Below are 16,517 nucleotides of genomic sequence, written 5' to 3'. Positions count from 1 at the left end.
CATCACAGTTTATTGGCAACTCAATAATGAATACTATTGTAATGGTAAATAAAGTCCCTATAAACCGACAGACATGAGGAAGGATTATAAGACTGGACAACAGAAGTGATCCAGGGCTAACCCTAACCATGTGTCCCCGAGGTTTCTTTCAGAACCACAATGTTGGATATTGGGTGTTCATCTTTGACATAAACCACTGTACATCTGTTTCAATTGTTTATTTTACACAAACATGTGCAATGAAACCGACACCAGCTGTCCTGAACCCCTCAGACAGACCTGAACTGTAGTGTGGATCTCCCCTTTACACACCGTCAGGTATCCCTGCTGTAATATTGGAACAAGTCGCGCTATTCTTTGGCTATAGCATAATGTCAGCATCATGAATCACAAGGGAGCTTTGTAAAGGTTGGGATGAGTTGAATTGGCAAAAGGTCCTTGAAGCACATTAACCCCCCGGCCGTGTCCTCCTTCCCTGGCTCTGCCCTCCACCTCCACCTCCCATTCCCAGGGCCACTGGATACTTCTATTCCCCTACAGATGCTCTTGTTTCTCCAGGGAGCCGGTGCTGGTGGCGGTGCTGGTGTTTATTTGGGGCCGAGCATGTCGCTGGGCCTCACCCACTGGTCGAACTGGTCCTCGGTGACGTAGCCCAGCTCCACGGCCATGGCCTTCAGCGTGGTGCCCTTCTTGTGGGCCGTCTTCGCTATCTGGGCCGCTTTGTCATAACCTGGAGGGAGCGAATACAGTAATACATGAACCACAGCAGTCAGGGCAGCTGAGCTTCCCGTCTTCCAGGAAGACAGGAAGCTCACAAAACTCTGTTCTGAGTTTTGTGAGTAGGGTTTTAAGATGGTTTATAGAGGGGGGAAATGTACCACATGTATCTGATAATAATTAGGGATACACCGATGTATCGGACGAACATCGGTAATGGCCGATGTTCGCGTTGTTGACTGCCATCGGCCTATCGGAAAATAAGATGACATACAGACAGCAGCGGCCGATGTTTCCATGTTTAATGCTTCCTCCTCTTGAAATGCCACTGGAACATGTCTTACAAACTGCATTTCGCTGATCTTTCTCCGAGACCGTGAAATACTCCCACACGACCGACATTTTCTTTCACTTTTAATGGTAAACAAACCACAGGGCGAACAGGACACTGATGCAGGACAGGACACCGATCAGCGGAGGTGTCGTGCTTCACCCTGAGGGAATAAGCCCCTACGATAATGACTGGCGACGTTCTATACATAATCCCGCTTATTACACGGCTACTTGCCAAAATAAAAAAAAATAACTTCACATGGTGTGTCTTTTTACAATTTATTTGTTACCAGCATTCGTTGTGTTGATCAGCAGAGAAATAGTCTGCCAAAGACATTGACGTCGCTTAGCAACCGAAGACGCTGGGGTTGACAAGTTACTGGACTACTTGCAGAGTTATACCAAAGACGTCATTAGAGGCAAAAAATCCTTTCTTTTCCTTGACAGCGGTCAATTATAGTTGGTGAATTATCAAATATAATTCACCGCCGGAAGTTGCGAAGGGCCCATCCAAGTGAACGGAGCGTTCCGCGGCATTGAGAAGACCCGTGTAATAAACTTGTAGAATGTGTGTGTTGTGAGGTCTGAGGACTCACCAATGTGAGGGTTAAGGGCGGTCACCAGCATGAGGGAGTCGTTCATCAGCTGGTTGATGCGCACCGTGTTGGCCTGGATGCCCACCACACAATTGGTGGTGAAGGAGACGGAGGCGTGGCCCAGCAGCTGGGCCGAGTTCAGCACGTTCTTGATCTGAGAGTGTGAGTGAGCGAGAGAGGGCGAGCGAGAGAAAGAAAATAATGTTACCCAAGTATAATGAAAGTGGAGCGTCCATGACACCGGTCCGGTCTACTCAGGTGTTGTACCATCATGGGTTTGAAGACGTTCAGCTCAAAGTGTCCGTTGCTGCCTCCGATGGTGACGGCCACGTGGTTCCCCATCACCTGGGCTGCCACCATGGTCATGGCCTCGCACTGGGTGGGGTTCACCTTGCCTGCTCACAGTGTGTGACGGAGAGACCAGGCCCAAGGGGTTAGGGAAAGGCCATCCCTAAAATAAAACTCAACTTGTAATCTGAAACTGCTCCAAATGTCGACAGCTGGACAGGCAGAGGGACACAGCCACTGTGTGAGTGAGTGTCTGCCAATGTGTGTGTATGCGTCTGTCGCTGTCTGTATGTGTCTGTCTGTGTCTGTGTGTGTGGATATATTTCATCAGGGAAGAGATGCCCCGATTGGGCAGAAATTTGTCCGGAGTAAATCTAAATAACAGAGGCTGACGCACGAAACGGATCCACTCCAACAGCTGAGGGACAGCCATGCCCTTCAGGCTCCCTACAGTGTCAGTAGGGCAGTAGGGAGAGGGACAGACCTGGCCTGATGCTGCTGCCTTCAGTCTCCCTACAGTGTCAGTAGGGCAGTAGAAGGAACAGACCTGGCATGATGCTGCTGCCCGGCTCGTTCTCCGGCAGGATGAGCTCCCCCAGGCCGGAGCGCGGGCCAGAGCCCAGGAAGCGCACGTCGTTGGCGATCTTCATCATGCTGACGGCCACCGTGTTCAGCGCCCCGCTCAGCTCCACCAGCGCGTCATGGGCCGCCAGCGCCTCAAACTTGTTGGGGGCCGTAATGAAGGGCAAGCCTGCGGAGACGGGACACACACCTGCTGTCACCCAGGGGGGACTCACTCTGTCACACACCGACTGTCACCCAGGGGGGACTCACTCTGTCACACACCGGCTGTCACCATGGGGGGACTCACTCTGTCACACACCGGCTGTCACCCAGGGGGGACTCACTCTGTCACACACCGGCTGTCACCCAGGGGGGACTCACTCTGTCACACACCTGCTGTCACCCAGGGGGGACTCACTCTGTCACACACCTGCTGTCACCCTGGGGGGACTCACTCTGTCACACACCTGCTGTCACCCTGGGGGGACTCACTCTGTCACACACCTGCTGTCACCCAGGGGGGACTCACTCTGTCACACACCGGCTGTCACCATGGGGGGACTCACTCTGTCACACACCTGCTGTCACCCTGGGGGGACTCACTCTGTCACACACCTGCTGTCACCCTGGGGGGACTAGGGTCAGACTAGTACCGCTACCCTCTCATTGCCAGGACATAGGAAGGGTCTGGACGGGGAACATTTCTGTCTAGACCAGAGGGTCCTGCCCCCTGGGAGCGTGGCTTGCCTGTGAGGGAGGCCACAGTGTCGGCCACCTTCTCGGCGAAGCCGATGCGTGTGTTGAGCCCCGTGCCGACTGCTGTGCCGCCCGCCGCCAGCTCGTACACCCGGGGCATGGCCGCCCTGATCCGGGCCATGCTGTACTTCACCTGCTGCACGTAGCCGCTGAACTCCTGCACACACACACACACACACACACACACACACACACACACACACACACACACACACACACACACACACACACACACACACACACACACACACACACACACACACACACACACACACACATGTTGTCTCTCAAGTTCCTGGTCATTTGTTCATTCGCTCCTACAAAAGGCTACTAAAAAGGTTGAGATAGAAGACTTTCACCATGATTTTAGTTGAAACTATATTTGCTTGCCAAACAGTTAAACTCTCCACCCAGGCCCCGCCCCTCGCCTCGCCTGAAGTAGAGGGAGCAGCTCCAGGATGTGTGAACTCGTCTCTGATATCTACTTATCTCCAGAGATCCTCCGGGGTTCATGAGTGAAAGGTGTGTGTGTGTGTGTGTGTGGTCGTGTCAAGACAAGCGCGCCAGCAGTTAAAGACCCCCTTCAAGCGGGAAGCCCGCTTGTCATGGAGATGCTGGGCTGCCTGCTCAAACCACAACAGTATCCTGGAGAAGCCAAAGGGGCCGCTGGGCTCTCGGGGGGCCGCTGGGCTCTCGGGGGGCCGCTGGGCTCTCGGGGGGGCGCTACCTGTCCGAGGGAGAGGGGCACGGCGTCCTGCGTGTGCGTGCGTCCGATCTTGATGATGTCTTTGAACTCGTCGGCCTTGGCGGCCAGTGCGTCGTGGAGCGCCTGCAGGCCCGGCAGCAGCACCGTGTGGACCTCGGTGGCCGCAGCGATGTGCATGGCCGTCGGGAAGGTGTCGTTGGAGCTCTGGAACAGGCACACAACCGATGGGTTCACCGTGTGTGGAACCGGGGAAATAGTCAAGAAAACATTAGGGCTCTTCTTCTTCACATATGTAAAATTAACTGCTACAATGTATAACATATGACCAGGCATCGTCTCGAAACTATGATCCAAGTTGTAGCAAAGAACAAGAAGACAAAGCAATAGTTACAACATTTTTATAATCTATAATCATAGCTACATTGACATCTTGATCTTTATTAGGATATCTATTATGTAGAAGCTTTGGGGCGTTCATCTGTGCGAAGATCCCATATTGGTCTCCTACATCTATGGCCAGGAGGACCTCCAAGTTAAACAATAAGAAGTACAGTTCACAAATACAAAAAGGTCCAGAGACGACAACAGTGGATCTACAACTAGCTGATCTCATGCAGTTCAACAAATAGGAATGATACACGAGGGCCTCTTGATTCATACAGTCAACTGTCGCTGCAGGGGGTGAGAGCTCAGTGTGTGTTTGAAGAGTGTTACCTGGCTCTTGTTCACGTGGTCATTGGGGTGGACGGGGTCTTTGCTTCCCAGCTTCCCTCCGAGGATCTCGATGGCTCTGTTGCTGATCACCTCGTTGACGTTCATGTTGCTCTGAGTGCCCGAGCCCGTCTGCCACACCACCAGGGGGAAATGCTCGTCCAGTTTACCTGATGCTACCTGGGGACCGCAGACAGAGCTCAGGGGGTGGTGCTCACTATATTCCTCCAGATAAATATACCAGGTTGTGCACGTTCGTGCCCATGGCGGTTTGACTTCCTTATTTATTTATGTCTGTGATTGGTCTGTGAAGCTGCTCTACCTCATCTGCAGCCAGGATGATGGCATCAGCAATCTTGGGGTCCAGGCCATAGTCCTTGTTCACCTCTGCTGCGGCTCTCTTCAGGACCCCAAAGGCCTGGATGACCTGGATCTGAGAGGTACAGCAGGTAGTGCACAAACAATAAATCATGGGGGAAAAACATATTTTGAAGCCCCAATATTAAAGCTGTCCCTTCCCCCAACAAGTCGTTTTTCCTGTGGACATTGTCTTTGGAAAAGTAAATAAAACAAAGAAAGAAGACACAAATATTTCCACTTATATTTGTGTAGGCAGTGGGTTCATATTTGTCTACACAACATTTGGTCTGTATCTTAATTTTTGAAAAGATCAGGGTTGAAACATACAGATATTGTGGATATATTATCAAAACAGTGTAGAGTAACAATCATTAGTCTCCAAACTTACGGGCATCCTCTCAGATGGACCCCCTATCTTGAAGTTCATGGTGGATCGGACCGTCTGGGCGCCATAGTACTTATCCACCGGGACTTTCAGCTCCCCAAAGGTGTCCGCCTCAATCCTATACTCTGAACTGGCCTGTACGTACCAACACATAAAGGACGGGAAGAAGTAGACAGCAAAAAGTGCATTGGTCATGAGCTGTACAATGTGCATGCATCACATGCGCAACATTATATAGTTATTTGAGGTCAAAAGTGTGTTTGAGGTCTAAAGTGTGTTTGAGGTCTAAAGGGGGCTTGAGGTCTAAAGTGTATTTGAGGTCTAAAGTGTGATTGAGTTCTAAAGTGTGTTTGAGGTCTAAAGTGTGTTTGAGGTCTAAAGTGTGTTTGAGGTCTAAAGTGTGTTTGAGGTCTAAAGTGTGTTTGAGGTCTAAAGGGGGCTTGAGGTCTAAAGTATGTTTGAGGTCTAAAGGGGCTTGAGGTCTAAAGTGTGTTTGAGGACTAAAGTGTGTTTGAGGTCTAAAGGGGGCTTGAGGTCTAAAGGGGGGCTTGAGGTCTAAAGGGGGGCTTGAGGTCTAAAGGGGGGCTTGAGGTCTAAAGGGGACTTGAGGTCTAAAGTGTTTTTGAGGTCTAAAGGGCGTTGACACTTCCCAAACCCACCCTTGCCCTGCCTGGCCGCCAACCATGCATATTGATAAAGTAGTGTGTCTCCAGGTTCTTGACGGCATGTATCAAACAATCCGAACCACGGATGGACCGAACCAGAACGGAACTAACAGTAAGCTCGGTGTAGCTCAGCTGAAGAAGAGGTTTTCATAAACCTGACTTTGACCTCTGGTCTAGGCACGGAGATGCTAACTGATGACAGACCCCAGCAGTGATATCATCCGACTACAATAGCTAATTTGGGTACATATGGCGACGAAACCACTAGGGGAATAGGAGTCACTCAGAAACGCGTCTGACCACACACACACACACACAGCGGGTTATATAGTTATAGTGTGACCAGTAACTCGTTCCATACGGCTAAGCTATTGCTATTAAGGTCATTGGGGCTAACTGAATATATAAAGTATTAAAACCTACCATTCTGCAGGGGGTGACGGCCGCTCCAACGACAGACCTGGTCCTTATCCTGGTGAGGGGTCTATGCAGGGACACGGTGCTGCAGCTGAACCGCTGAACGCTTCGCAGAGAGCGGTACATGGCGAGCTGCGTCCGGTACAAGATGAGGGCGGAACCTTAGTAAACCAACCACACTCTGTCTTTGAGGGGCGGAAACATATCAACGGAACAATACGGCCGGAGTTAATTAAAAGCAGCACAGGTTTGGTGCTACGTCACGTGTTAAATGCTCACGAGGCATCCGTTTAGGTCGGATAAATAGACATATCAATAAATAAATAGATACACGTAAAAGTTAATAAATAGGTCTACTTAGAAATAAATAGGTATTCATGTTAGTAAATAAATAGGTTCCAATATCAATAAATATACAGGTTTAAATAACAATAAATAAACAGGTCTAAATAGCAATAAATAAATAGGTCTACATATCAATCAATAAATAGGTCTTCATATAAATCGATGAACAGGTCTATATATCAATAAAGAATATGTCAGCATAGCAATAAATAAATTGGTCTACAAAGCAATAACAAAAGTCACGCCAGACATTAATATGTATAATAATGTTCCTCCCGGGATCAACTATAGATGTGTTTATTTATCCGTCATACTCGTTTTTGGTTAAATTACATTACTATGTATTTGAAAGATTCCCATTTACCACATCATCGATAATAGGACGTTGGTTGAAATAAAAATAATATCACAGAAATATGCAATAATAATAAACTAGAAAATGCATTTCCTGGAGAAAATGCGATGAGTGCTGTAGTACAAAGTGAGGTTGAAAATATTTCAACCTCTTATATCAAGTGAAGGGATTTGAACAAAAGTTCAAAAGTCTAAATGGAGTAAACAATGTAAACATGCACACCATTTAAGAAAATGTAAATGATTGGAAACAAATAAAGTGACAGCTGAATGAAAAGCGCATAAACTTTGCTAAAAATGCAGAATTGTAAAATTAATTGAACTGAAGAATCAGAAAGATCAAATTAATTGCCCTGCACCGCTGGTATGTGTGTGTGTGTGTGTGTGTGTGTGTGTGTGTGTGTGTGTGTGTGTGTGTGTGTGTGTGTGTGTGAGTGTGAGTGTGAGTGTCTGTGTCTGTGTGTGTGTGTGTGTGTGTGTGTGTGTGTGTGTGTGTGTGTGTGTGTGTGTGTGTGTGTGTGTGTGTGTGCGCGTGCGTGCGTGCGTGTGTGTGTGCGTGTGTGTGCGTGTGTGCGTGCGTGTGTGTCTGTCTTTAAGAGAAGAGCGAGCTGGTGTGTAAAAGAGGCCCAATAGAGCGGGAAAAAACGCCCAATCTGGCGTCAACGCCTGAAGTAACGTCCTCCAAAAGTAGACCAACCGGCAGGGTGGTCACGTGGTTCAGGTAAGCCGGTATAGTTCCAAAACACGCCGCGCTGCCGTGTTCTTCAATGGGACAGACAGCAGCGATTGCAATGTTGAATGGTAAATATAAATAAAAAATAAATAAAAAATGTACTTTTCTGACTATTGTTGCATATTTGTAAATGTCAGTTTTACATTTGGAGTGGTACTTACGTTTTTAAGTTTGAGGGAAAGCTTCACGTTCCTGTAAGCATGTGTAGCACTAGGCTACTGACTTTAGTGGCTTAAAGGCACCCAGTGCAACTTTCGAGGCTTAAAAATAAACATTCAATTTCTAGTCTTTTTTACACGTAGTAAGTTTCAATAACTCCATACCATTACATACCGACATTTAAGCAGCAAAGATGAGACGTCGTTGTGTGGTGAGAACTGATACAAAATCGATAACAACAACAATGCCGCCATTTTCTTTATTTTTTGTAACCTACAATAAATAAAGCAGGCTTCCAGTCAATGGAAAAATGGCTTCTCCCCACCGGCGATTGTTGTTGTTTACGATTTTCTATCAGTTCTCACCACACAACGACGTCTCATCTTTGCTCCTTGAATGTCGATATGTAATGGTATGGAATTATTGAAACTTACTACGTGTAAAAAAGACTAGAAATTGAATGTTTATTTTTCATTGAATGTTTACATAAAGTTGCACTGGGTGCCTTTAACCTTACTACATCTGTTCTGAGATCAAAGAAGATTCAAGATGTTAATTTTTGCGCAACTGGAGTATTGGAATTTCTTGATTTTGCTTGTAATTCCGATTCACTTACCCGTGGTCAGAGAGCGATTGAGAAAGCAGAGAACAGTCCATTTAGCATTTAGTTTCCAGGCAACTTCTTCTGATGAGGCAGGAGCTGACCACACAACAATGATACTTTTAAGACTAAGCCATTAAAAGTATCACATATATTAAAGAATAACAACTCAATGTTGGATGTATTAAATAGTATATTTTTTATTAAACAATGGGTGAGACAACAATAGTGTATGTGCGTGTGTGTGTGTGTGTGTATCCAACTTGAAAAACAAGAACAAAGTGAAGGAACAGGGATAATTATTGTATATATAAGTGTGTTAACAAGAGAGGAATACGGTGAGGAAAGGAGAAAATTAAAAAAGCAATAAAAGTAAAATGGACCACTGGTAATAAAACCCTCTGCCTAACATCTGCCGCTGCAAAGGAGGATGCACCATGTAAAGCTGGGCCGAGTGTTTGAGATGCTGATTGTTTAGAAAAAAATCCTCTCCACATATATCTGGCTGAGGTTTGTGGAACTAAAAACAAGTGGGAACAAGGACTAAGAACACTGAAGCAAACATACAGTAAGAGTGACCAAGAACAGCAAAGTAGAGCCGGGAGGTATCAATAAATAAAACAATGTTAGTCTTGTGTGGAACAAGAACAACAAATGTGTAAACAGGTGTGTGTGTATATCTAACTTGTAAAACAAGAACAAAGTGAAGGAACAGGGAGGAATATTATAAGTTATTAATAAACAAAGAAGATACCCCACATACATCAGGCTGAGGTTAAGGATAGTAGAGTGCATCAGGTCGGAAGGAAGGACAACAATCGCAGCAGTTGCCGCTGCCACCAACAGCCATCGCCAGCACAAGCCGCCACCACTAGCAGCAGAAGTCGACACCACCATCCTTCGCCACCACCAGCCAGCTCATGCAGCCATCGCCTCAAGCAGCAGCGACCTGCAGCAGCAGTGTTTGCCGGCAGCAGCAGTGTTTGCCGGCACCAGCCAGCTCAAGCCACCAGTAGCAGCAGCCACCGCCATCAGCATCCACCATCAGCAGCATCCACCATCAGCCACTGTCATGATCCGTTCCTGAGTTTCCCATTCACCCTGCAATTCCCTAATCAACCCAACCATCCTCACCTGTGTTCCCTCTATATTAACCCTCTGCCCCCAACCAGTCTCTGCCAGATCGTCTCTAGTCTTGACTGAGCTTTCCCGCATTCTCTATCTCCGTGTATCTCATATCTGCCTGCCTGCCTGTTGCCGTTCTCTCGCTTGTCTGACCTCCTTGCCTGATGCCTAGTCCCTGTCGATCCTGTCTGCTTACGGTTACCGAATCCTTGCCCGCCCGACCATCCGCCTGTCGCCGAGATCCTGTCTGCCTGCCTGTTACCGACCCGTCGCTTGTCCGACCTCCCACCTGTCGTCGAACCTCTGCCTGCCTGCCCGTTGCCGAACCATCGCCTGTCTGATCTCCTGTCGACCTTCGGTCCCCAACCGGACGGTCGACTCGTCCGCCCCCGGCTCCCTGCCTATCTGTCTGCCTTCCCGTTACGACCCCTTGCCTACTTAAATGAAGTAAACTTGAACTTTCGCATCCCCTGTCTTGAGTCGTGCTTCTGGGTTCACTTCCTGTCTGTCTCCTTATCGGAGCGTGACAACCGCATACACCATCAGCCGCATACACCATCAGCAGCAGCAGCAGCCGCCGCCACCAGCACCAGCAGCCACCACCTGCAGGAGAGTGAAAATAATCAGACAAGACCTTGATAGCCTGTTGGTCAATGAGTTTCCCCACACATGGCCAAATTGCTGCCAAGTTTGGGAAGGGGTGGACAGAAGCTTACATTATGAAAAAAAAGAATGACACTACTGTCTGTGTAATAACATTTGAAAGCTCGTCATTATGGCTTATATTTTTTGTGTGGAATAATTTCTGTTCATATACGTAATCCAACAGCCTTTTCAAGGGTTTAATTAAACAAAAGCAACCTTATTTCTTCTAGCTATAGCATCAGACACATATAGTACTCCAACACCGTAGCTCACACCGTCAGGTTCAGCAGATTAAACCCGTCGTTAATCAACCTTATTGATCCTAGTAATCCTACATCAATAACTAACTAAATAAAAGTTGTCAGAGATTCACTACTTAACTTCTGGTGCAGTGATACCTTCACAGCTGGTGAAATCGAGCTGACGAACTAGCAGGCAATGACTGAAAATCGGTCGTCTACCAAGATAAAAAATATATATAATTACGCTGTGCACATTCAAATAAAGATCAGTCTATGCATCATAAAGGCACTCTGATATAATATAGAGAGTTGACAATTCAAAAGAGGTAGCAATTTAATCAATTTACCCCCGGTAAATTGATTGATACCTTCACAGATGGCGAAGTCGAGCTAACAAACTAGCAGGCAATCTGTCTTCTACAAAGAAAAAAATATGCATAATTACGCTGTGCATTTACAAATAAATATCAGTATATGCATCATAAAGGGCCTCTGATAAAATATAGACAGTTGACAATTCAAAAGAGGTAGCTATTTAATGCACTTACCTCAGAAATTACTCAATGGCCAGCAATGGAAATGAATGATCTCCTACGCAGTAAATCATTGGTTCTCAAAGTGCGGCCCGCAGAAACATTCCTGGGGGCCCGCAATGACATACAGATGTAATTTTTTTACAATTATTATTATTATATCAATATTAATTTAAACAAAAATAAATAAATATCAAGAGAAAAGTCGACTCTCTCTAGCTTTCAATTAAATCCTGTTACATTTGTTATTTTTAATCCAACTGTACATTACTTTGAAAGGATGAACCTCGGTTTTGTGATTTAGACCTCACTTAACCTCACTCCCATAGGTCCACGGTGCAATGTTCTTTTTCACCACTGGGATGCTGACGGCGTTTCCCGCCAATTTTTTTTTCCTTTGGCCTCAGTCAAATTTTGGGTTCCTAAATTGGCCCTCAGCTGTCAAAACTTTGAGAACCCCTGCCGTAAATGGATGTTTTGGAACCATGCGAGGCTCCATACCCCGGAAGTAGGCGGCAAAAAACGCTACAACGAAGTCCAATGGAAGTGTCGCCACTCTGTTATATCTATCGCTCTGGTTCTCACGCTCCAGCGTCAACTTAAATCAATGAGACCAACTGAAAACGAAGCCGGTATGAAACTAAAACTGTGATTCTGATGAAAGCTTAAATGATATCGAAATTTCTTTTTCAATTTTCAATTTATCATTGAAGATACAAGTGTGCAGATTTGTTAAATGGTTTGAACGAAGGTAAGCGGTTGAAAATGATTTAGTTAGGTCGTAAACAGTTGAAGTAATGGGAGGACGGCTCCGCCGTTGACTTCCATGTTAAAAAAATGTGTATTTTAAAAGTAGAATATCTTAAAAAGTATAAAATATTTTAAAAATCTTAAAAGAAGTGCGTGATTCAAAGCTATTCTCAAAATTTTAAAATCTCTATAGGTGAAAAATTTAGGAAGGAGATAGGTCCCAAAGTTTGTAGAGAATAATAAGAAAGAAAGAAAGAAAGAAAGAAAGAAAGAAAGAAAGAAAGAAAGAAAGAAAGAAAGAAAGAAAGAAAGAAAGAAAGAAAGAAAGAAAGAAAGAAAGAAAGAAAGAAAGAAAGAAAGAATACAATTTATGAAGAACAATAGTTGAGTGCTGCATGCAGCACTCACCTAATAAAACCTAAGAACAACAATAGTTGAGCGCTGCATGCAGCACTCAACTAATAACTGTATCCATTTTTTTTTAATAATAATATAATATACAGCAATAAGCGGTGTCCAGCATGTAGCATCAATAGGGAAAGCGTAGTAACAGTAGGCTGATAGCTGTTGGATCATCACAACCCCAGGGTCATTACAGTTTAAAGTAAAACACAAGGGGCCTCTACAGATTCTCTTTTTTGCATAGGAAATTTCCTTTTCTAACAAGATGACCCGGAAGTACCTGGAAGAAAGGTAGTACGAATTCTAAAAATGCTTATAGGAAAGGTGTCTCGATGCATCCTTTAACCCTCCTTTGGCATAGGTTACTCCTGACCAACCTTTACGAAAGGAAAGGAGATATTGGTATCCCATAATCCTTTATGGCGGCAATATTTAAAGAAACAGTCCACCAACGAAGTTTACCAACTCTACGCGAAGACGCATGAGAGACGCGGTAAAGCAGAAGAAGAGAAGAGAAGAAAATAAAATTTATATTAATGGATACCATTTCAAGAAACATATTATTTGAATCGAAATGAATCAATATATTGCTGGTTAGTAAGCACACAATTTCAACATCAACATAAATTCAGCCTCTTTTTTTTCACATGTGAATTAGGATTCAACTGGCCTAAAATATTCCCGTTGGCCAAGTCAGACCTAAGTGATTCTCCCTGTTGGCAATAACCTGATTGAAAAGAAGGCACGGATCGAAAGAGCGCTTGTTGTAGTCCAAGCTTCGGAAAATGGGACTCCAACAAAAGAAAACAGTGCTGTCTTTTCCTATGTTCAAAGGAAGCACGTTTTCATCTCTCCTTGACGCGATGACGTTTTCACCAAAGGTTAAGTAAAGGAGGCATAATGGTTAGGAGATTTAACTATTATTAGAGGCCCAAGGCCCTGAATCCCAAGAAGTGTTAGCAGAGGAAGCCCAACCTGTGCCGGCTGGGGTCCACAGGGAATCACCCAGCAGAGCCCTACTGCCCATCAGAGTAACTGGCTTAAGAAAACCATCAATATACAGAAGGAGAGAGGCAGCTGAGATACAAGAAGGAAGAATTCTCTCCGAGCAACGGGACTGAATACATTTAGACATTATACAATTTTCATTATAGAAGTGAACGCTTGAAAGTGTTGTGTTGGTGCTTTTTGTGTCACCAGAGAAATGGGATGTGAATGGTGGAGAATTGAAACCATGGGGCGGTCCAACGTTTCTCTGCCCCTCCCTCTTTTCCCTCTGTTAAATGAATGACATGTTGATCCTTCCAATGTCCTGCCTTTTGCCAGTCCTGTGGTGCACTCATTGGCCTTTGGTAGTCATGAGATGTATCCTTCTTCTGACCAAAGCAGTTTATAACATAATATTTCATGCTGATTCCAAAAATGTAGGTGACGTGTACATTGGCCTGCTTGTTTGCATGCAGTGGGCGTGGCCAATGTGTTTCAAGCTGTGGCATTTGGAATTCTTTATTTGGAATTTATTGAGACTAATAGCAGTCCAAAGAGTCTTAAGAGCAAGTTTGATGGAATTTGAAGACTCGCTTTAGGAAAAGGTTGAAAAGGTGTGATTGATGAAAGCACTTGTGTCTTACTGCATATTTGTAGATATGCCACAAAAAGCTGCATCATCTGACACCAACGTCATGACAATAAGTCAAACTGTGGTTCATATATTCATATTACTGTGGTGGTGTTCAATCAGTGACTGTAGCGCCCCCTTTGGCCGGTCTCTGACCACATGTCTACTGGTTTATCTTGACTAATAGGACTGGTTTCAGGGCCATTGAATTAGAAAAGTGGTCCATAAGTCTTTTAGAAAAATAGGCTTTTGAGGAAATTCTATATGCATGCATAGAGACAACATGAGTGAAAGAAAAAGAGTGATTAAAGGAGCAGTATTAACATGAGGACAAGCGTTTTAAAATGGTTACTGGGGTCCGAGCTCATGCGGGTTGCCAAGTTGAGGGCCCTGGACGAAAACGAGCTCAAGACGAGCCTAGCTCAACATTATGTTTTGAAACAAGTGCAATTTTTCTATTTTAACAATGAAAAGGGACGACGAGCAATACACTTTGACGATAAGCCAATGTATAGGTTTATATATGTATTGATTGTCTACAAATTATAAACCAGCTCAAGTTGCATCTGTCTTGAAATCCTTCCTGGCTCAAAGCTGTCTCTATCTTTCTAATGCAGCTCCACGATGTACCAGTACTGTTTAGGCCGGCTCTGCTCATGGAGCTTCTTAGAAATATGATAAGGCTATTTAGGGCAGGTTGAATCCGGCTTAATCTCAGTTTATCCATTTAGCTTGCTGTAGTCTGTATGTGTGCCAATATGTTTAATATCTGGCCACCCGGGGTAAGTGAATCAGAACACACAGGTCGGAGCAGATGATTATAGTGACCATACTGGCTGTGTCATGTTGTCGGAGATGAAAGTATTTAGCATGTTTCCCTATTCTGAATACCAATCTTCACAAATAGTACAATACTTTGGTTAAATATTGTACTTTTAAAATAGGCCTAGATGCAAGAAAAAAGTGTGTCGCCTATAGAGACACATAACATAGTTATTTTGCTGTTCTAATTCAGATATAGACGTTTTATTCACAAAGACAGCGATTATTTATAATTATGCATACAAATGTAAAATATATTTCATTAATTTGTGACATATGGATGAATATCAAAAAAGTTGGTGCTTTGCCAACTGTCAAACGGTGAGCAGATATTATGTGGCGGCAGTATTGTCTCTCCATGAGGATGAAGCACCAGGGGTCCTGATCATAATTAAGATACTGCCCTGCAATCGATCCAATAGGGGGCGCTAATCAGCCGCTTATTGTTGCATTTACACTCAATTTAATTAGTGGCAAATTAGCATTTTAAAGATAATCTGTTCTTCAAAAATGTTCTATTGCTACAGCCATATAGCAACGACTTTTTAGAAAATGGTGTAAGGTGTGCTGTGTTTTTCACTCATATCCACCTTTGCTTTGCTTTTGTTTCAAAGCAATCAGAACATTTGTAATTATATTATTATTGCGTGTATGTTCTTATTGCATTATTACATGTTATTATGTTTGAAACCTTTGTTTGAAACCTACAACTACTAGGGAGCATCCATGGGCTGTGATATGATGGCTAAAGTTATTAGAACTATGACAGGGCTTACCAACCTATTGCTTTTGAATTTATACAAATATATATATGAAAGCAAATAGCACCTATATATATATATATATATATATATATATATATATATATATATATACATATGAAAATAAATGGCACCAATATATTTGGACAAATATTGCCACTCTACCTGATTTTACATTGTTGTGAATTGATGAGGACATGTGAGATATTGTCGGCGCCAGGTAAAGGAGGAAGATGTCTGAACAAAGAGAGTTGATAAGCGGTCCTCTGCCCAGTTATCACCAGCTCTGGACGGGGTTGCTGCTGGCCGATCAATGGCCTGCAATGATTGCCCCAGTCTAAATATTAGCTGTGAAGCTTCTCTTTCATGTGTGGGGATGTGTCGCCAGGCGGCTCCTGCCCTGTTGACTCTGCGCTCCGTTTATCTGAACTATAGCCGTTAGAAAGTTCTCCAAGACGCGCTGCAGATCGAAATGTGGCATTGAATGGGATGGATGTATGGGTCCCCTATCAAGGGTCTGCCATGGGCCTATCAGGGTCTGATGAAATAGGAGCGGGCAGTGACCCACGCTGGACGACTTTAGAGAGAGAGAGAAGTAGAGTTACTGTTTAACCGGTTTGGGGAAACGCTCCGCAGGGAATACAGATCTATTAGGTGAGCTATTAAAGTGACTCACGTTCATCGGCTGTCTGATAACCGGGCAGATAGCGAGGGTATCCACCCCCCAGCAAACATCAAACATTCAAATGATGAGTTAATCACCCCGGCCGGCTACCGTATGAGCCCAGATAATGACTTATACCATTTATACTAAAGCTGATATCTGGATATAACATTAAGGCTTTTGATCAACACATGGTTAATAAACATGTTTGCTTTAGCCTAAAAACAGGAAATTAGTAGTATTGTTTATTATGATCCATTTGTTT

The 16,517-nt window shown here is 44.5% G+C and overlaps 1 protein-coding gene across 1 annotated transcript; it reads right to left on the bottom strand.

Annotated features, from left to right (window-relative positions):
* Window positions 1-203: 203 nt before the first annotated feature.
* fh (fumarate hydratase) lies at window positions 204-6,736 on the bottom strand. The gene is made up of 10 exons (XM_060036356.1): window positions 6,505-6,736; window positions 5,420-5,551; window positions 4,994-5,104; window positions 4,675-4,851; window positions 3,982-4,164; window positions 3,246-3,411; window positions 2,482-2,685; window positions 1,914-2,041; window positions 1,647-1,800; window positions 204-730 (listed from the first exon to the last, which is right to left on the bottom strand). The coding sequence occupies exons 1-10, from the start codon at window positions 6,622-6,624 to the stop codon at window positions 588-590; spliced, it is 1,518 nt and encodes a 505-aa protein (XP_059892339.1). The 5' UTR covers window positions 6,625-6,736; the 3' UTR covers window positions 204-587.
* Between the last annotated feature and the right edge of the window lie 9,781 nt (window positions 6,737-16,517).

Source organism: Gadus macrocephalus, chromosome 18, assembly GCF_031168955.1.
Source record: "Gadus macrocephalus chromosome 18, ASM3116895v1".
NCBI lineage: Eukaryota > Metazoa > Chordata > Actinopteri > Gadiformes > Gadidae > Gadus > Gadus macrocephalus.
This window is presented reverse-complemented; position numbering and strand designations above follow the sequence as displayed.